General features: G+C 39.8%; 1 protein-coding gene across 1 annotated transcript in view; it reads left to right on the forward strand.

Moving 5' to 3' along the window:
* The first annotated feature begins 1705 nt into the window (after positions 1-1705).
* The window catches only part of Mgam (maltase-glucoamylase), a 166194-nt gene continuing 145362 nt past the window's right edge, over positions 1706-22537 (forward strand). The window contains exons 1-3 of the mRNA XM_052173524.1: positions 1706-1760; positions 15443-15566; positions 17230-17357. Coding sequence (XP_052029484.1) covers positions 15443-15566; positions 17230-17357 — 252 coding nt within the window. The 5' untranslated portion in view covers positions 1706-1760. The remainder of the gene's footprint in view (positions 1761-15442; positions 15567-17229; positions 17358-22537) is intronic.

A 22537-nucleotide genomic window follows, 5' to 3' on the forward strand; every position in this document is an offset into this window, starting at 1 on the left:
TATCCAAGCCACAGCAGATTTTTGAATTGTCATATTCCTGCTGTTCCTGGTTTATCTATTCAAATTTTTTCGACAAACTAGTACTTAGTTAAATGCTTTATTTTCTGTTTCTCAGCAGTGTCACAGAATCCACAGACCTACTGCTCAGCCAGACAATGCATCTTTCTTTTTTTAATTAGATATTTTCTTTATTTACATTTCAAATGTTATCCCCTTTCCTGATTTCCCCTCTGAAATCCCCCTATCTCATCCCCCTCCCCCTGCTCACCAACCCTCCCACTCCTGCTTCCTTGTCCTGGTATTCCCCTACACTGGGACATTGAGCCTTCACATGACCAAGGGCCTCTCCTCCCATTGATGTCCAACAAGTCCATTATTTGCTACACATGCAGCTGGAGCCATGGGTCCCTCCATGTGTACTCTTTGGTTGGTGGTTTAGTCCCTGGGAGCTCTAGGTGTACTGGTTGGTTCATATTGTTGTTCCTCCTCTGGGGCTGCAAACTCCTTCAGCTCCTTGGGTCCTTTTTCTAATTCCTCCATTGGGGATCAGTCCATTGGTTGGCTGTAAGCATCCACTTCTGTATTTGTCAGGCACTGACAGCTATATCAGGGTCTTGTCAGCAGCAATTCTTGGCATCCAAAACAGTGTCTGGGTTTGGTAACTGTATACAGGATGGATTTGCAGGTGGGTCAGTCTCTGGATAGCTTTTCCTTCAGTCTCTGCTCCAAATTTTGTCTCTGTATTTCCTCCCATGGATATTTTGTTCCCCCTTCTAAGAAGGACCGAAGTATCCACACTTTGGTCTTCCTTCTTCTTGAGCTTCATGTGGTATGTAAATTGTATCTTGGATATTCTGAACTTCTGGGCTAATATCCACTTACCAGACAATGCAGATTTTATATCTCCCATCCAAATGTCTGGGTGGAGAATCCACTTAGGAAGTTTGAATTATCTGTTTAGTGCTGCTTGTTTGGGTTGTGATCATAAGGTTATGGTTGCAGAAATGGACTGTTCAGGGCTGGGGGTATGTACATCTCAGTAGGGTGAAGAAACCACAGAGAAAATGATGGGAGTTTTAATATAAAATGTGAGTTGGAGGGAGGTAGCCATCTCTGGATACTGACAGTAGAAGCTGATAACTGGTAGAATTCATTGGTTTCTGTTCTGGAGACTTGGTAACAAATACATGTTGAATTTGTTGAATACAAGGACTATCTTTTAATCTGAAAGGCACTTTTCTAGATTTACTGACTGTAGACTCTATGAACCTTGGATTACTAGGTTAAAATCAGAGCAGCGGGTGTGGTGTCGAGTGACCTTTAGCAGATGCCTTTTCCTCTTTCCTCATCTATTGATGGGGGTTAAAATACCTGCCTTATCCCCAGTGACTGTTGTTATCTAAAAGATGATGCAGATTAAATGTCCTGAAAGCTGTAGGGTGTCCTGTACAGATGCAGAGTTTTATTATGAACACGTGAGTATTAGGTAACGAATTACATTAATGCCTCACTCCTTGATTCCTGCCTGAACATGCTCTTATCTGTGCCCAGGGGTGGGGAATGACAAAGGCAGTATAAAATGGTGGAAGAGTAGGCATTTCACAACAGGAGGAAATTCTGCAACCCTCTCTGTGTGTTGTTTATATCTTCACCTTCCTCTAACATTTCTGGGCAGAGAAAACTGCTTCTCGCTTTAATTCCTTTTCTCCTCGTCCAGGTGGCGTGTGATGTGACTGGCTCTGCTTCCATGTGGAACAAAGGTAGGGAAAGATCTCAGCCTTAATAAAAGTGCAGTCGAAAGTGTGTGGGGAAGTTGTTTTAATAGTCAGAGGGAAGATGGCATGGGCTTGAGCAGATGTGTGTGTGTGTGTATGTGTGGTGGGGTGGATGTAGATGTGTGTGTGGGGTGTGGGGGTGGACATGGTACATGGGTTTAGTTTTCTTCCAATATCCTGTAGCATCAGTTTAGTGTGTGATATAATGATTCTCCTCCTTGCATTTATTCCAGTTTTCAGTGATGGAAAAGATCCCTTTCTTTTAGCTCAGTTTAATGGGAGCTATTTGAAGGATAAGAAATTGGAGAAACAGCTTTGTGTTGAGATATAGGGGATTGGAACCCAGGACTATGCACATGATATGTACTCTATCACTGAGCTAGATCCTTAGTCATTGGTTTCTTGAGACAAGGTTTCACTATTTAGCCTTGGTTGGCTACAGGCTTATGATCTCTTGCCTCTTCCTCTTGAGTACCGGATTTATGGGTGTGCACCACAGGAAGACTGGAGAAAAACAGTTCTTAATAGAACTTCAGCTGAGATACTGCTTAGTGATATTTTACTATAATAATAATAATAATAATAATAATAGTAAAAGAGGGTTTGGAAATTGACATTCCAGATCAGTTACTATCTCAGGTTTTGTTAAGAAAAATTGTGTTTATATTATAACCCATAACTTATAGGTAAGAAAATTGAGTTTCAGAAACTCTAAGCACCTGATTGAGATATGTAGAAGTTATATAGACCCTTTGCACAGGCTCATTTCATTTCAAATCCCATGATTTGTTATGACACTGCATCCCAACTGGAGACTTACAAACAGTCATGTAGCGATGTAATACTGAATTACTCTTCAAAAAATGATTTCCTTTTACTTAAGTGCTATACTCAACAGCTTCAGACTGAAGGGATGCCTTCAGATGTGTGTCAGTCACCCTCAGGCTATAGCTGGTAGAATATATACTGATGAGAACAATGCTTATATAAAATGGCTTTATCTAGGAAAGGAGAGTCCACAAGAGACTGCAAGGAGGAAAAAGAAGACAGACTGGGCTTTCCTGGCTTTCTGGATTCCATATCAGATTAAGCCCTTTTAGGGCTTTGTCTGTGGTGGTGAGTTGGAAGAAACTCACATAACAGTGCTTTGATGGGTACCCAGGGGTATGCACTGAAGGAGATCCTTGAGAAAAAGGAGATATGAACAGCAACAAGAACATATACTTGCCATGACATATGATTATGTTAAATGGCCACCTGAACCCTGTCATTGCTTTCTCATAGACTTTAACATTGTGTCAATCGATATACCTTGCACATCTTCCAGGCCTCTTCATCCAGATATATTTGTACTACTGGGAACCACAGGAGAGGGAGAGGTCATATTTTGAATTAAATACTAAAAAGTTTGTTGTGTTACATGGTTGGGCAAGTTTTTGTAGGTGCTTCACGTTTTTCATCTTGAGGGATAAAAGTACTCACTTTAGAGTATAGTATGAGAAACACATGGAGAAAATATTTGAGTCATTTAGTACAATATGAGCTATAGGGATCCCTCTCTCAGTTTTGAATTCCGATGGTGCCTCATTTATAGTACACAAAAGCTATACATTGAATTGTACTGTGTAGAGAAGTGGGTCATTACATAGTTTTTGTCACTGCAAGTGGAGAATAGCCAAGGGGGCCAATGCTTGATTTAGACTTGGGAATCTGTGAGGCACTCAAAGGGTGGTGGCTGAACGGGTAGAGGAACTGTCCTATCCTATTACACATTTTTTACATGTAAAGATCTTCATAGCTCCCGATGAACCATGCTTCCATGGCATCTCTAAGGCCAAGGGAAGGCTATGCTACTCAGCAGAAGACCACTCAAAACATCCTAGAACTTGTTTTTCAGACTTGTCTGAGTTGTCTTTTAAATCAAGGACATGGAGCAGAATTTTCTAAATCTTACTATTACTATAATCAGATAAGGTCACACATGACAGTATTAAGTGTAGGCATGATGTGAAATAGATGTTCCATCTTTTTCTATCGGTGTTCAGAATCATGAGTCATGCTTGACAGAGAGGTTGACACAGTCAAAGAAGAAGCTCACATCTTGGCAGAACATCAATCTCACAATAATTGCAACATCAACTTCTACCTGCATTACTTTATTTTATACTAGGTACCACTTTGTTTAAATCATCACTTAAGTTATTTACCCAAGCTCCTACTTTAGCAAACAGATCTGGGCTTTGAATTCAGATCTAGACCTCTCTTCAGTTAGCAGCAAAACAAACCTCACAGCATTCCTGGGCCTTTGTTTCCTCATCTATAATAGGAGAGGGGCCCCTATATTTGTAAAATGTTACTGGGATATTATCCTGGCCTCCATTCCACTCCCCAGTAATTATGTTCTATGTGGAATGAATTCAGATGGGACATTGAGAGCATAGTATATGTTACATAGTAAAATTAGGTACTCTTGAAGGATAAAAGTGACAATGGCTAAAGGAACCACTGTGGAATAAAGCACTCCCAGTGTGAGGAAGATGCTTAGAGAGACAACTGTGTAGGCCACACTCTCCAGGAAGGAGAATGGCCAATAGTCAAAGGCATCATTGCGTAGATCCTTGAGTTTATAAAGCTCTAATTCCTGAGGTCTTTGGAATAGAAGACTCATTAGCTGTTGTTGCTCCTTTGGTTCCCTGATGAAGGTTGATTCCTGACAAGATTTTCACAATAAATGGTGATATGAGAAACCGAAGGATAAGAACTGAGTTTATGGAAAAGACAAAATGATGCCATTTTGATTGTTCCAGGCTATTATGATATGACCAGGATGAGAGATGGTAAAATTGGTTAGTTTGGGTTGTATAGCTCATAATCATGATTTTCTTTTGCCTCAATATTTCCTGACTCTTTAGTGGTCCACTGAGCTCAGTGTAAGGGGAGATTAAGCAGGGCCTGAAATTGTGCTTAGTTTAAAAAAGGATTTAAAGTGTTACATTTTTTATTTATTAGCTATTTTCTTTATTTAAATTTCAAATGTTATCCACTTTCCTGGTTTCTCCTCCAAAAACACCCTATCCCATGATCCCCCACGCCCCTGCTCACCACCCACTCCCACTTCCCTGTCCTGGCATTCCCCTATACTGGAGCATTGAGCCTTCACATGACCAAGGACCTCTCCTCCCTTTGATGTCCAACAAGGCCATCCTCTGCTACTTACATAGCCAGAGCCATGTGTCCCTCCATGTGTACTCTTTGGCTGGTAGCTTAGTCCTTGGGAGCTCTGCAGGTACTGGTTGGTTCATATTGTTGTTCCTCCTATGGAGCTACAAGCACCTTCCGCTTATTCAGTCCTTTCTCTCACTCCTCCATTGGGGACCTTGTGCTCAGTCCAATAGTTGGCTGAGAGAATCCACCTCTGTATTTGTCAGGTACAGGCAGAGTCTCTCAGGAGACAGCTACATCAGGCTCCTGTCAGCAAGCACTTGTTGGCATCGACAATAGTGTCTGGGTTTGGTAACTGTATATGGAATGGATCCCCAGGTGGGTCAGTCTCTGGATGGTCTTTCCTTCAGTCTCTGCTGCATACTTTGTCTCTGTATCTTCTCCCAAAGTATCCATCCTTTGGTCTTCCTTCTTCTTGAGGTTTGTTTGGTCTATGAAATTTATCTTGAGTATTCCAAGTTTCTGGGCTAATATCCACTTATGAGTGAGTGCATACAGTTTTGTGATTGTGTTACCTCACTCACGATGAAATTTTCTAGTTCCAGTCATTTGCCTAAGAATTTCATGAATTCATTTTTTTAATAGCTGAGTAGTATTCCATTGTGTAAATATACCACATTTTCTGTATCCATTTTTCTGTTGAGCAACATCTGGGTTCTTTCCAGCTTCTGGCTATTATAAATAAGGCTGCTATGAACATATTGGGCATGTGTCCTTATTACATGTTGGAGAATCTTCTGGGTATATGCCAAAGAGTAGAGGAATGTTCCTCTTTCTTCACATCTTTTAAATTTTCAATATGTCAGAGTGAGATCTTTATAAAATTAAAAATAAAAAACAGGGTTAAAAATAAAATCCACACTTAAAAAATTATTAAGACTAATAGACATCAAATAAATCAGATAAATTGTCATAAAAGCCTTCCTACACATCTTTCACTTTTGTTCTTATTTCTTCAAGGACTGGTATCCCAGGTTTATGGATTATATGCCAGGCAGTCATTGGGGAGGACTTTGCCCTATCTAGAGAACACATACTCAGTGATAAAAGAGGGCTCTGCACCTGAAGTCTCTAGACATAAACCAGAGAACTTGGTGCACTTGGAAGGGCAAGATAATTACATACTCTTTGTTAATTCCTAACTGAGGTTTAGCATTGCTTTTCAGTACAAATATTGGCTGCAAACCACAGCAGTATTAAGCAGTACTTGTGACTTTGGTCCAAGAGGCTATATTACTCCCTATGGTTAAGATAATATTGTTAATAGTTATTACTACTTTGAAATACCAATAATAATTATGCCCGTTGTTATACCATTGGTCAAAATATAATTAATTAAAATTTGTATTGCAATTAAAATGATCTAGTAACCATCTCAGTATAAGGAGTTTCTTTGTATACCTTTTGTATATTTTACTCATACATTTAAAAACAGCTCTAAGCATATCCAGATATGAGGTTGCCAAAGGATCTCCATAGCCAAAAACAATCTTAAAAAAATTTTCATGGTATCAAGATCAAAGTGCTTTGATGACATTTTCAAGACAGTTTTCCTCCATCACAAATCTGCAGACCCATGAGTTATTTTTGACTAAGTTCCTGAGAAGTTGATAATATCTGAGAGAAACCAGAGTTATTCTAGGATTCCAGACCAGTTACTTTTCTTTCTTTTTTAATGTCTACAAATTTAGTTAACTCTGTGTTATTTTAACACACACCTTAAAAATCCTGAGGGCTAAATAAACTCACAAAGGAGGAAAAAAATGGGTTATGGCCTTGACCTCTTCCCCTAAGGGCTTAGAGACTTTCTCCTTAGAGCACTGGTTCTCAACCTTCCTAACCTGTGATTTTTTAATGCAGTTCCTCTCATTGTGAAGATACCCAATCATAAAATTATTTTTTGTTGCTACTATATAACTGTAATTTTGTTACTGTTATGAATCATAATATGAATATCTGTGTTTTCCAAAGCTCTTCAATGATCTCTGTGTAAAGATACATACACAAAGGGGTTGTCACCCATACATTAAGAACTGTTGCCTTAAAGAAAGACTGATTACTAATTAACTAACAGTCCTGGTCTTGGAAATAAAAGCTTGGGTGTGATTTGCATTCAAAGGTCATTAACATTTTTCTGATTGGCCAGAAAGCAGTCACCAGCCATTGAATTGCTTTCTGTGGATTGCTCTCCTCAGCCTTTATTGCTAGGCTATTCTGCAGAGCCACTGGGATCAGCTGCAGCAGACAATGAGGTTTGTCTATGAAGGGTCGTGTTCCTTTGTGACTTCAGACTTGTGTGCAAGTGTGTGTGTGTACAAGTTGGCATGAATTTGTGCTAACCTTCTTTGGTCAAAGGGCCTTTGATACTTTGTTTGGATAAAACCAACAACCATCCAAATTATACAAACACACTCTTAAAATTTAACTCAGTTATTTTCTTTTTTGGGTAAGCCTGTGTTTCATGTGTATTTACGTGTGCATTCCTCTGGATCCATGCAGGATCTGTAAGCCTGGTTATAGATAAATCTATGTACTTGTGTATGATGGTGTTGAAGAGAGAAAAATAATATCTGGGGTGAGATAGCTGACAGAAATTCAGATACTTTGAACAACTTAGGAGAGCTGAAGAAAAGGAGCACGATCGGGGTGAGTGTGCAGCTTTGTGGGACAGTCATTTCTGAAAGGGTGTGCAGCTGTGGTTGAGGAAAGGTAATTAGAGTATTGGTGATAGTCAGGACAAGGGAGGCTCTACTGATTATGGATTTGGAGGCTTTATTGATCATATACAGAATTGTGTTAGTGAAGAGGCCAAGGAGATGTGACTACATGTATAGTGCTATTCAGAGGAATATGTGAAGTAGGGGCTAGGAGAGAGCTCAGGTGCAGTTAGAGGAAAGTCACAAAGGGAATCATGTGTATTTAGACTAGCAATACTATGTGACACAGAATGGGAGTGCCCAGGGGAAGAGGAGAGGGCAAGGAATTGTTACTGGCTTCTTCCTGGTGACAGTTAATAGTTACTAAGTTGTTAAGGCCTATCTAGACAGTGGGTATAGCTTTTCTGATTGGCCACAGAAGGAGGAAGGTGTTACTACTTGGAAAAGGAAGAGACTAACTTCATGTTTTCACTGGAAAAGCTGCCAATGTTTTCCCTATATTAGTGTGAACAGTGGTTCTAGTGTGCTTAGAGAACTCCTGATTTCTAACTGTTGTTCTGGCCTCATAGTACAGGACAGAGAGGACTTCTGGGAAGTAAGGCCCTTAGGTGCTACAGGGAGCGGTTCTTGGTCTGCTCTTCTGGGAAAGGTGCCTGAAGGAAGTGGAATGACATTTTCTCCATTCATTAAAGAAATGTGTCCTGCATTCAATAAAGCTCACCGCCATTTCCCTCATACTGATAACCCTGGCTTTAAACAGTGACTCCCTCTCCCTGGAGTTCTAATGAGCTATTGAGTTACATGTTTATGGAACACTACGAATGAGAGGGACTTAGAAGGAGTAATTTCCAAGCAAACTTGGTTCAGACCATAATGGAAGGGGTGATAAAGAAGAAAAAGCCTTGTGTACACTAGCTTGAAATAACAGGATACAGCCTCTTCAAAGAATTCTGGAAAACTGAGGTCTCATGTTAAGTGTTTCCTCCACCCTTGAGGTCACACACCCAGGTAGGATTAGATTTCTTCACTTAGCTAATTTCCCCCTTTCTATTCTCAAAGTAGCCAGGAGATAACAGGCAAACCTGCTAAATATTGCTGAACACCTCTGTGAAGTAATCACATTTGTTGGAGTTTTCTAAGCAACACATTTGGGTTCTCTATAAAGCTTTTTACTAGATTTCTTACCTGTCATCACATGCATTTTAAAAGAACAGCTTGGATCTGACACCAGCTTTCCTTCAGAGAAGAGTTATCCACTTTTGTCATATTAACTGACAAGGCCATTTTAATAATTTTACCCTTTCACTTTGCTCAAATAGCTATAATGATGCCCATAAAATGAGATGTGACAACTCTTTATTCAAAAGGGAAAACTTCTCTTGGATCTACATAATTTATGTGCAGTAAGAATCCTTATCTTTTCTGCTAGGTTTTCCCTGACTGACCCTTTCATTACAGTGTATCTCTTCCCCCTTGTTCCCCATTCTCTCTGCTGCTTGCTTTCTCACAGACCTTTTGTAGTGTAATATGCTGTATGGTTTATTTGGTATGTTGTCTTGCTTTTCTAGTCACAAGGATGTAGGTCCCACTACGGCAGAGATTTTTATGTCTTGTTCACCGAGCATAACCAGCTCCTGGGAGAATGTCTACTTACAGTGGGGGCCTAATAAATGCAGCAAACAAACAAACTGCAGGCACATTGCTCTTCCCCATTTAAGACCATAGCTTTGATAAATTTATGATGAATAAATCAGAGCAACAATGGACATCGGTAGCCTTTCTCTCTTCAGTCAAAGAGAATATGCTGTGGCCCTAAACACAAGGTGATTTGATATTTATAGGTGCTTATACAAATGTCTCAGCTCCTGTGGAGGCAGAAATGACAGAAAACTTGTTTCCTTTTGTAAACCTTTTGGCTGTCTTCATGTAGAAGCTTATCTCATGTATCTTGTCTCTTAATTTAAAACCATGTATTTTTCATGGATATACATGTTCTTCTGTCTGTGTGGCACACAGTAAGTATTGGCTTCTGGTGGTCTCTTGAGACTTGGCTCTGTTATAGGGATGAGCTTTGGACTACCAAGTTGTATAAATCTCAATTAATTTATTTGCAAGATGGAGAAGATAATTCCTACTGGACAATGATTATGAGAACTAAAGAAAATCATGCCTATGTGATGTGCATAGGCCGCTGTGATCTGCAGTCCAGCCCTGGCTAATAAGCCAGAGGATACATGATACAATTGCAATCACCCACAAAGCGTAAGCTGTTGTCCCTGTGTGCTGTGGACCCAACAGCACAGACTACAGAGTGGAAATGGAAAGGGCATGATCTCCAAAGGGCAGCATTCAGATGCCCGCTCTCCCCTTACCTGCTGTGTGCCAGGTAATGCGGTCTAATGAAGATTAATTTTCATCCTACTTGGATGAGAATTATGGAGAGTTCTTACTACATTGGCTTGATCATTGTCAACTATGATTATCCTTAACATTAAAATTTCAATTATATGCTGGCTTAACAAAAAGAATATTCAATGAATGTAGACAGATTGCCAAGCAGCAATTGTTAAAATTATTTTTTTCATTTCTCAGTCCTTTTAAATTTTTATTCTTAAACAAGTTTTAAAACTTGTGGTTCTGGTGATGGAACCCAGGCCTCACCTGTGACAGGCAGGCTCTCCAGTTGCCTCCTCCATGTAATTAAAGAGGCTAGCACCTTAAATCGTCAAAGGCTTCTTTCTTCCCAATTTACAGCAGAAGGGATGGAGGTATGGAGGGAGGAGAGAGAGAGAGAGAGAGAGAGAGAGAGAGAGAGAGAGAGAGAGAGAGAGAGAGAGAGAGAGAGAGAGAGAACCCAGAACCCAGTGTATGGAAGAAAGATTCAGTACCACCAGATTGTACCAATGATCACATGAACTTCTTGGCCATCCTACCTGAGCTGTTGTTACCGGAACCGAAAGGTCATCTCATGCTTAGCTTCAAAAGACACAAAACCAAAAACTGAAAGCCATACCAATGAAAACCTGGGGACAGGGTTAGGAGTTGGTAAAGGACTGGCTAACTCAAGGGCAAGTTTGCAAACACAGACTTCTTTGTCTCAAGCCTGCAACCTGTAGTGGTGGGTAGGCTTAGTTTTAGGGAAAGTGTAGGAAAATCCCAGAGTTAGATGGTCGTTCCCCATAGAGTGCTGCCTCTTGTTCTCCGAAAGTCAATGTTAAGTAGAACTTAGGGTCTCTATTTCTTTGTAGACAAAATTATTATTTTCTGTAAGTCAATGTTTACAGGCTGAGGAGATGGGGAAGCATTTCAGGATTTACAGTACCTAGAGTGAGACAGAAAGGTTACAGAATTTATAGTGACAGCATTAAAGGGTGAGGGGAAGAATGTAGAGGAGTAAAATAGAAGTAGTGGGCTCCTCCTGCTTTGTTTGCATCACCTGTCCATACAGATGAAAGTGAACCCAGATCTTTCCCTTTGCAGTATTGTCTGTGGGAAACATAATTTTAATGCTTCTCCCGTGATGACAATTATAATGTCACTCCCAAATGTCATAAAAGCCCACAGATCTGCTTTTAGGACTCTGAAGCAATCAGTAGCCGCGCTTATTCTACCCTCCAACGTCTTTAGGTGGGATCCACAGGTAATAGTAGTCTGGTAGAATTAGGGTATTTAGGGAAAGTGTAGGGTTTTATGGGGACTGGGAACTTTCTGCTCACCTCCAATTTTGTCCTACTTGTCCCTCATATTGAATATTCATCATACACTGGCATTGTCTCCATAGTCTCTTGGTGGTTCCTATGCTACTGCAGTTGGGTAAACCTATATTCATGCCTTTTGTTTCTTTAGAACATCTTCAGTTTTCCTCCTCCTATTTCCAACAGCAGTTAGAATACATCCTCCATTTCATTCTCATCCCTCTGGTTTCTATTTTTCTTCCTCTTCTCTCCTTTAGGCACTGCCTTTATTCTCATAGGCACTTGGGGAGAAACTTCTCTACTGTTCCAGTTTTGCCTTTGTATTGTTTCTTCAGTCATAGTGCCAAAGAGAGGTCATGGATACTGCTTGGCTTTGTTTCCTATATCTGTAGTCTGACTTTCAGTCTGATTTTGATTTAGAATTTCTATTGACTTTTTAATTTTTATGAAGCCTCTAAAAGTCTCTGTTACTCTTTCCTTGCTTTATAACTTTTAGGTGAAGTTCTTTGTTTTGTTTTTGTTTGTTTGTTGTTTTTTCTGGGACATAGTGGCTAATGCACTCTGATTTCATTCCTGACTCAGTCTCTTAGGTGGCCTGATAGAACTTTGGTCGAGAACTTTACCAATCGGAAGTTTCAGAGTTCCTGTTTTGCATATTTAACTTCCTATCCTCCTAGCCTTGTTCATTTGGTTTAGCTGCTTCTTCTCTACCAAGCCCTTCCAATCAAGGAATATGCTCTTATCAGTATGTCAAAAGCTCTCCTCTGGCTGCCTCTTGTTTTCCCTTTTGAGGTATCTCTTCCAGCCACAGCAAGATCTTAGAGAACACTGGACCATCACCTCTAATTTTTTCCCTGGGTGAATGAACTTAGATACCAGTCATTTCCAAGTTAAATCATCTCTTCCTCTAGAAGCCAAGTGTATGTCCTTGGGTCATCAAATTAGTATTCTATTTCTTATTGTTTCATGCACCCAGAGGCCACCTTGTGGACAGTATATTGTTCTCATGATGAAAACCCATCACTGTATGCATTGCTTCTCAAATATACAATTGCACTGATAGAATGAATTGCCACAAATGGAATTCCTGGGTTATGGGTCTAACTTTAAATTTTTGCCATGATATCATGGAGTCCATGGTGTGTTCAGCTGTTCTTACATAGTATTTAACATAGTATTTAAAGCATTAGCATAAAGAACAACTTCCCACATCGTAGCTGTAAGTAGTCACCAAAGAGAAAGTGTCATGGTTACTTGGAATGTCATTCTACTAGCTCTTCTCTTACCATGAACATAGGATCAGTTTTTGCCTTACAAAATTACTGTTAATGTAATTACAGTAATTATGAAATATTATTAACCTCTGTGGAATTTTACAAGAAAGACAACTATTGAGGCATTTCTTACAAAGTTTGTGCTAATGTGAGGTATTGTATGTGGATAATAGCCAGGAACTCTAGAGTTAGGTATTCTATTCTAGAAAAACACAAGGTATTCCAGAAAGAAAGTCCTTCAGCTGCATTTTCTTTTGTAGAGTAAGAGTCAATTATGCTCACTGTGTTCTCTTACTGGTATATGAAAGGAAATTCCCTTGTCATCTAATCTCTGGGCAGAGAGCTGTGGAATGCTTCTGACTGAGGAGAGGGTATATGAGTACACGCTGATAGATGAGAGAATGAAGATATAGGAACTAAATGTCAGAGTTATATCTCAAGGTCCGAGGAAAGAAGCTATGACACATTTGAGTAGACAGTGCATAGTTTATAAGGCAGCCTGAAAAATAGTGGGTGGGGTGAGGAGGTGATAGCCTTCAGTGAGCAATACTGATACACTCGCGTCCTCTTTACTGCATGTCTCAGATAACAAGGTGATAAACAGAAGATAAGAAGGTTACCTTAGAGCATGCTGATAAGAGCAGAACTTCACAGTGTGCATCACTGCTTCCATTCCAACCCCTCAGGATGATCTCTTCCTCAAGGACACCATCTCTTACTACCACAACACTGAGTGCTAGGTTGCATCACAGGAAGGATGCATATACAGTCAAATCATAATGAAAAGTAAATGTGTAATTTCTGTATTTTTTTTAATTTCTGTATTTTTTAAAGTAACAATTCCTGGGGCCTAGGGAGATGGCTCAGCAGTCAAGAGCAATTGTTGCTTTTGCAAAGGATCGGGGTTAAACTCCTAGCACCCACATGGCGGCTTACAAAAAATTATCTGTAACTGCAGTTCCAGGGCATCTGCAGCTGCAACTCTCTTCTGACTTTTACAGGTACCAGGCACACATGTGGTGCACATACACACATGCAAGCAAAATAGTTACGCATACAAAATAAAAGAAATCTAAATTAAATTAAAATAGCACACCTAAAGGACCCCTTGGGGGACCACCTTAGAAAGGTTCCATTTAGAAAGTGATCCTACTTAAGCTGATTCATGAAGCTCTGGAATCCTAAATTCTTAAGTCTGTATGTCATTAGATCTTGTCTCCAGTATTGTTCCTCAATATTACACCCATTAGAAAGAACGGAATCCTTGCAGAGATACAATTACACACCTGGCATGGAAAGTGTAAGAGGAACCAGGGATATCATATTGTGCCAGAAAGGAAGAATACAGCAAAAGGTTCTTAGGGGTTTGGCAACTTGAGGACATTCCCTCTAAGCAAAGACAGGAAGACTCGAGAATTAATGTTATCAATGGGTTAATAGCAGTTAAATGTGCTTAAACCCACCAATTTATGAAAATGATTAGAAACAGATTGGATTAAGTCTCCTGTGAAAGATACCAGAAAAACAAACATTTTGACAAGTAGTAAACAAGAGAGCTAAACATTGAATTCCCTCTAGGAACTGCAGGCCTATGAACTGAACAGCAGATATGGCATTATTTTTGTCTGTAGAAGTATTTCCTCTAACAATTAAAGGATTAAAGACTCACAGTACTGCTCCTTCATAATTCCAAATGGGATAATAAATCTGGGAAATACCAATGGCCGCTACAACACAAGAAAGAAAGCAAGATTTTCTGTTTCCTGATGAAGATGCCCTGCCATCTATACTCCTTTCCTGCTAAAACTCATCAAGATACAGCTAGGAAAATTTGGATCCTATTAAGTAATCTTAAATATAAGAGAAACACGTTAACATAGTGAGAATGTAATTAATGACAGTCAGGTGATGTGCAGTGTCTATAGAATAATCCCTCTTGATGAAAGGGGACTCAGATATAAACTAATTACAATACATACACATTACTTTCACCTTTATTAGACCCAACGTTTATGTTAAGTATACTGGCTGGTTTTGGGTGTCAACTTGATATAGGCTGGAGTTATCACAGGAAAAAGGTGCTTCAGTTGGGGAAGTGCCTCTATGAGATACAGCCGTGGGGCATTTTCTCAATTAGTAATCAAGGGGAGAGGGCCTAGCCCCTTGTTAGGGGTACCATCCCTGGGCTGGTGGTCTTGGGTTCTATAAGAAAGCAAGATGAGCAAGTCAGGAGAAGCAAGCCAGTAAGAAACATCCTTCCATGGCCTCTGCATCAGCTCGTGCTTCCTGATCTGCTTGAGTTCCAGTCCTGACTTCCTTTGGTGATAAACAGCAATTTGGAACTGTAAGCAGAATAAACCCTTTCCTCCCCAACTTGCTTCTTGGTCATGATGTTTGTGCAGGAATAGAAACCCTGACTAAGACATGAAGTCTACTTTAATAATTATAAAAGTCATTTGAAGGTTTATAAATGGTGAATTTAATGCTGGTTAGGTATTTGATAACAATAAGGGATTACTATAAAACATGTAGGAGTGATGATAGTGTTTCTGCTGATTGTTTTGTAAAGTTTCTTGTGTTTTGAAAATAAATTTTAATATTTTCAAAATCAGATGTATGAAGTTTGAGATTTGCCTCCTAACAATGCGGGAACGGGGATGACGACTAAGTGGGAATTAAGCTAAAACAAAAATGGCGTTAACTGGTTATTTTTGAAAATTCATGTGGAAGGTTTTGCGCACAGTTGAGCTTTGGCATTACAAATGTCCTGGCTCCAGTTAAACCCCTTTTAAGTGGGAAACTGCTCTCTGTCTTCTCAGATGGCCAGACGCAGGTTTAAGAAGTTTAGCACCCTGGAGCTCATCCTCATTGTTCTGCTGCTCCTGCTGTTCATCGTCGCGGTGGTTCTAATCGTGCTCTTAGCCAACTCCACGCCAGAAAATGGTAACACGTCACTCTGAGTCTCTCCCATCCCAGAGCAAACTCGCCACCCATGGTAGAGACGGCACACTTTTACATTGCTTCATGTATGTATGAATGTGCATGTGAACGCATGCAGACTGTACATATCTACAAACCATGGTAGGCCGATAGACAGTAGGTTGGAGTTCTGAAACTTTCATCTCCATTTTTAATTATTGCACTGGATCCAGTTCTGCAGTCTCTGAAATACATTCCCCAAACGTTCTAAAAGTAATTATAATTCTGTGAATATTGATAATGAACAACATGGTGTGTAAAGGGAAATATGTATATTTACTATATATCAACTTAACTATTTAAGGTGCAAATTTGATTCTTAATAACTATTCATGTTATTTTTTTATTAAGTGGTTTTTTTGAGCTGCTATATCTCAAAATAAGAACTAGAACATGTTGAATGATCCAGGCTTTCCTATCTGCCTCACACAAGAATCACTTCTTGTGAGAACCAGGCAATGAAGTGCCAGCCTATGACAACAGACAAGCCATTTTTGTCCCTTCTACTCAACTCCAAGCTTTTTGCAGAAAATAAGGGTCTTAAAAAACATTTAACTTTTAAAGTTCTATAATCCTGAAGAGGTATATGCATATGCTGGTACAAACACAATTTATTTAATGTATCATTTTTGAAATGAAAACCTTAATGCAAAGGATAACAATTAGAATAAACATTTTCTTGTTATAATGTCTTTGTTTGTTTATTAAGGCCGTATGTTAAATAAAGCCTCTTTCCCATTTCAGAGTGTAATGAGAATGCCTTTTAAGTTTTGTTGGTCTTTAAACTAAAAATCAAAGTTTTGTAGCCCTGGTGTAGTTTCTAGACTTGTATATCCCTTTGTGATTTTTTTCACTTGGGAGTTTATATTTCCAAAGAATATGATCACTTGGAAGTGTCCTAAGGGATTAGGATCATCTGAAAAAACAGAATTGAAGTCACTATGATCAGGATGGCACCATTAGTGCCTTCTCTGTGTATCCCCCAGCATGGATGGGTCCCCAGAGAATAGGCATTAGACCATCAGGGCTGGTGAGATGATAGTTTGTTAGTAACAGGCACTTGCTGCTAAGCTTGATGGTATGAGGCCAGTTTCTGGGAGTCACATGATGGAGAGAGCAACAACACATGCAGGGTGTCCTCTGATTGTCAGTCTTCACAATCTGAACGATTGTGAGTCACTCAGTTTCGATTATCATGTGTACTATTGCTATTGCACCATAAGGTAGTTATCAATAAATTAGTACATTTATGTTCCAGGAATACGTCATTTCTGGACACATTTTTTACCTGATTTGACCGACAGGGTGTGGTTTACACACCTAGTCTAAAGGGAAGTTGATAGTTAGTTTTATAAGCATCTAATGATAGAATCATCTTCTTGTATGTTCCATATTGCAGGAGAACTCTAGCAAAGAAGTCGATGATGTTGCTATACACAGAGGCAAATACAGTTGACAAGAACAAAACAAAGTGTTATAAAGTAAAACTGCAGGATTTTAAGCACATTGAACTAGAGCACAGCCAGTAGAGGAGTTAACAGAGCTGGAAGTGCTGAGAAGCTGGTCCTGTTGAATGTCTGTGGTCCCAATTCTAACTGTTCTTTTGCCTACTTTTGTGATATGGTAGCTGCAGAGGCTGAAACAACTGGAACTCCAGACACTACAATCACCAGGACCACTCTTAACTCTCCCAATTGCCCAGTGCTAAGTGAGCTGGAACGGATAAATTGCATCCCTGACCAGTCATCTAACCAGGTTTGTGTCATGCATTAAAGAACTCACGGCATGGTGAAATTTCTTCTCATCTTCATTCTCTTTGTTATTTCCCTTCTTTTTCTCCTCTCCCAATATTTCTCCCCCCCCCAACTTCTTTCTATTGTCTTCCTCCCCCTGCCCCATTTCAAAGAAAGTTGTGTGTGTGGTTATGTGTAGCTCACATAACCTAAACCTAAATATATATGCAAACTCATATATGTAGGGTTATGTAACTTCAAGGGAGGAAGAGCTAGAACACACCCTTGGGTTGCCAGGTTTACCAAGTTGTATCAGAATTTCAGATAAGCGATGACCATATTTTTAGAGTAAGTATGGTCCACGTAAGGTATTAGACAGTGAAAGTGTATTTATCTTTCATGTGGCTACACTTGATTGCCGCCGTCAACTCTCCCATTGCCTTCCTTGTGGCTGGCAACATGCCACTTCTAAAGGTTAGCTGGGATCTACAATAAAATATCATGCATGTGCACAGAGCATGATTTAGCATAAGGACAAAGTTTCAGCAGTTATACTTTGGAAGGAAGAAAGTAATTAATGCCAGAGCAAAGGAACATGACACTTTAGTCCAGCATTTCTAAGTCGCCAGCCTAGGCACGTCCAAGAGTATTGCGATAATAAAGTCATTGCACATGACCCACCATTCACATTTAGCAAATCAAAATACCTAAAGGAAAGCAGAGTACAGGCTTCTGAGTGAAGTCCACTCACGTGAAACAACAGATTAGCACTGGATGCATAGTGGACGCCTAGTGCACGTGTTTCTTGGACACGTGTGGTAGCTAATCTGTTCTCACTGTGCTGCATGTGCTTCTCTGGTCATGGCTAAGTAAGACACCAATCTATGAGATTAGCAGAATGTCAGGATGAGTCAGTTTATGGCTATATTCCTTTATTACTGAATTTCTATTCCCAGCATCAATCACCATTAACCTTCCAGTAATCTCCTCTAATCTCTGAATTTAATTTCTTCTCTCAGTCCACTTACACATAAACTAAAACTGCTCCTGCACGTACCCGGCTATACTTTTAACAGTCCAGTCTGTATATGAGGTGAAGTTTACACTCATAATTCTATTATTGCAGACCAGTTAACCTTCTTACACTTCTGTAATCCATGTGCATATTTTAGAGACAACTCTTGATAGGAATTTTAAGTCCATCATTCATAAGCAGGGCACCATCACCCTCCTTCTTGATGTGGTCTTTTATCCCCAATTCCATATTTAACTGATGGCAGAAAACATAAATGTATAGTTTAATGTCCAGATATTTAGCTCAGGAAAGGGATATTAAATATTATTTTTAAATACTTTAAGTTTTTATGGTTAGATTTATTTTGTGATTATAAGGGAGAACAAATTTACACACAACACAATCTTCCATTATTTTAATCACTATGATAGTCAATTAACATGAAAGCTGTTGACATGTATTTTCTATAAACAGTCATGATAATCCTTATGATATTAGAAAGGCTAACTTTTAATATTTGAAAATGCTGTTACATTTTATAGAATACACACTTTGCAAGTTATTTATCAGTTCTCAATTTGACTTATGTTGTTCTTTTCCAAATTCCGGTTTCTTAGCTATGTATTTAAGTGGTCAGGTTTTATGACTTTTCAGCAACTATAGCAAGTTTTGCTAATATAGTTACAAGTGGCCACTTAAAAATTGCTCTGGGTTTATATAACACCAGTAGTTAGGTGGTTCTAGGGAGAGCTACAATGTCCTAGAAATAGACTTGAGGTTGTGCAATGTTTAGATGTGGGACCTGATCATATCAGAGAAACAGAGCTTCTGTCTGGGTTCTGATCCTGGGTTCGGCTTTGAAGAACTCTGACTGGAGTACTGTTAGGTTTCTTTGTCTACTGTTTCAAGCTATCAGTCAATGAGACAGTATATGTTCAGATAAACATATTCATTAAGCAGTGCTTTTATTTAACAGCATTGTGCTCTGGGTTTATTAATACTTTAAAGACGTACTCTCTGTTGAGAATTTCAGAGATGTATAATTTTGATCACATTTTCTTTGTCCCCCAACCCCTTTCAGATCTCCTCATATATTCCCTCCTAAATTAATGTCCTCCCTTACCGCCCATGCCACCACTTTTTCCACCCTGTATTGATTAAAAAACTTTACAATGACAATCTCGATTGTTATGGGGCATGTTCTCTGAAAATAATTTGCAGTTGATGTGGAGACTTGAAGGTCTGGATCATGAAATGGCTGAGAAGGTGTATTTCTTTAAAATTCTACTATCAGATCTTACCTTGATATGGAACAAAGTGACCATGTTAACTTTTAAAACCTTACTCAAAATGAAACATTATAAAACAGTATATCATCAAATAGTTCCATGATTCAAGGTTAATTTTATTTTATTGCATGCCTATTTATGTGTGTGTGTTTTGTGTGTTCGCATACCTCTGTGCATATGTGGAGGTCAGAGGACACCTTATGGTACCTGGCTGTCTCCTTCCATCACCCGGGCCCCAGGGATTGAACTCAGGCTGTCAGGCTTGGCAGCAAGTTCTTTTATCTGTTGAGTCTTCTTGTTAGCTCAAGATTGACTTTGTTTCTTTTTAGTTTTTGCAAAGTTGCTGCACACACAGAAGACCAGGGACTGTTTTCGTGAATAGATGCTAATTAGGATTCCTTTATTGTTAAATAATTCAATTTCTAAAATTCCTCTTTTTACTAGAAAATGGGACACTTCTCTTTCCTATAGAGATTCATTGGGCCCATGTTTTTGCTTACATCCGGTCATCCTAGGCCAAGAAACAAGAAGAGTGTTTTGATTTGTCACCATAGCAGAGTGGAGCATTGGCATGAGTAAATCATGGGCTGCAATATACTCTTAACTTAATGACATCACTGTCCTGAGAAGTGCTAGGTAACTGTGAGCCTATTGCTTATCACCTAACCCACACTCTCTGGGTTTGATGAAATATTATTATCTTAATACAGCTTGTGTTGCTGTAACTGAATACCCAAGACTGGGTAACTTGTAAAGAACAGAAGCCTACTTATACATATCATCTGGATGCTGGGAAGGTAATAGTCATGCTGATGTAGTTCCTCTGGCTAGATTCTCATAGGGGGAGAAGAAAAAAGGCATTGAATCCCATTCAGAAGGCAAAGACATCAATGTTTGATTACTGATTAGAGACCCCTCCTCTTAACTTCATCATACTGGAAATCCCTGAACTCTGGGACAGATGCTATCAACATAACACAAGAGTCACTAACATTGAACTGAACTTTGTATTCTTAGTTTAGTTTGTGGCTTCTCTATATGTAATCTTGTGTGTGGTAAATGTGGATGAATGCCAGCAGAAGATGTCAGGCTCTACTCTATGGATCTTACTTTATTCTTTTGGGACAGGTTCTTTCATTGAACCTAAAACTAGCTTGGCAACCAACAAATCCCAGTATTGGGATGTCTGTCCCCACAGCACAGGAGTCATTATGTACATGTGGCTGTGACTGAATTATTATGTGGCTTTGGGCGATTTGGATTCTTACGTCTACACAGTAAGATTTCTTATGCAGTGACCCATCATTTTTGTGATAAATTACTACTCCAAATTTAGTGATACAAATTATAATTACTGTACCACCAGTCATGGTTTTATGGGATTGAGACCGATATGGCGTTTGACTTGATCTTTTCTATGCTAAGTGCTGCTGGCTACAGGTGTGTTACAGGCTCACCTGGTGGCTGATCTACTACAGTGGAGAGATTCAAGATGGATTCATCCATGCATCTGCCACCTTGGCCAAAACAGCTGAGAAGCTGCTTCTACTTGCATGATTTTTACCCCTTTGTGAAGGCTCAGAAACTCTCTTAGAGGGCAGAGATTCTTCATTGACCAGGGCAATTGTATTTCTATCTCAGGACAGCTCAGGGCTGCAAGAGGTTGGGGCAAGTCTGTCTATCCTCTTACCAGCCAGACTCAGAAGCAGCATCATGCAGTCTGTTGACCAAATCTATCATGAGCCAGCTAGACTCAGTGGGATGAGCAACATCTACTGGTTTATATCAAGATTGAAAATATTAGGCTCTAGTTTTACTTCTTTATTCCAATCAACTTTTGGTATTAAATACTTCTTCATTTCACATCTTCTATTGCTCTTTTTTATTAACTAACTAACTAACTAACTAACTAACTAACTAACTAACTAACTAATTTTCTACACTCCATATTTTATTCGCAACCCCGTCCACTCTCTGACTGTTCCACATCCCATGTCTCCTCTCCACTCCCCTGTCTCCACGTGGATGTCCCCATCACACCTACACCTCTAAACTCCCTGGGGCCTTCAGCCTCTCCATGGTTAGGTGCATCATCTCTGAATGAGCACAGACCCAGAAGTCCTCTACTTTATGTGTGTTGGGGGTCTCATATCAGCTGATGTATAGTTCCTGTTGGTGGTCCAGTGTTTGAGAGATCTCAGGGGACCCGATTAAATGAGACTGCTGGTCCTCCTACAGGATTGCCTTTCTCTTCAGCTTATGTCAGCCTTTCCTAATTCAACAACAGGGGTCAGCTGCTTCTGCTCATTGGTTGGATGCAACTATCTGCATCTGACTCTTTCAGGTGCATGTTGGGTCTTCTAGAGTGAGGTCATGCTTGGTCCCTTTTTGTGAGCTCTCCACAGCCTCAGTAATAGTGTCAGAACTTGGGACCTCCCCTTGAGCTGGGTTCCATTTTGGGTCTGTCTCTGGACCTTCTTTTCCTGAGGCTTATCTCCATTTACATCCCTGAAATTCTTTCAGAGAGGCACAATTATGGGTCAGTGTTGTGATTGTGGGATGCTCCCCTCACTTGATGGCCTGTCTTCATGCTGGAGGTGGGCTTTATAAGTTCCCTCTCCCTACTTTCAGTCATTTCATCTAAGGTCCTCTCTTTGAGTCCTGAGAGTCTCTCACCTGCCAGATCTCTGGTATGTTCTGGAGGGTCCCCTCCAACCTCCTATCTCCAGAGGTTGCCTGTTTCCATTCTTTCTACTGGCCCTCAGGGCTTCAGTCCTTTTCCCTCACCAAAAACAAGATCATGTTCTCCCTTCCCCCCACTCCCTACTCCCCCCCCCCAAGTCCACTTTCCCTCCCAGGTCCTTCCCTTCCTCCCCATTTGTGATTGCTTTGTTCTCC

The sequence above is a fragment of the Apodemus sylvaticus genome, chromosome 2 (genome assembly GCF_947179515.1).
Source record: "Apodemus sylvaticus chromosome 2, mApoSyl1.1, whole genome shotgun sequence".
NCBI classification, from domain to species: domain Eukaryota; kingdom Metazoa; phylum Chordata; class Mammalia; order Rodentia; family Muridae; genus Apodemus; species Apodemus sylvaticus.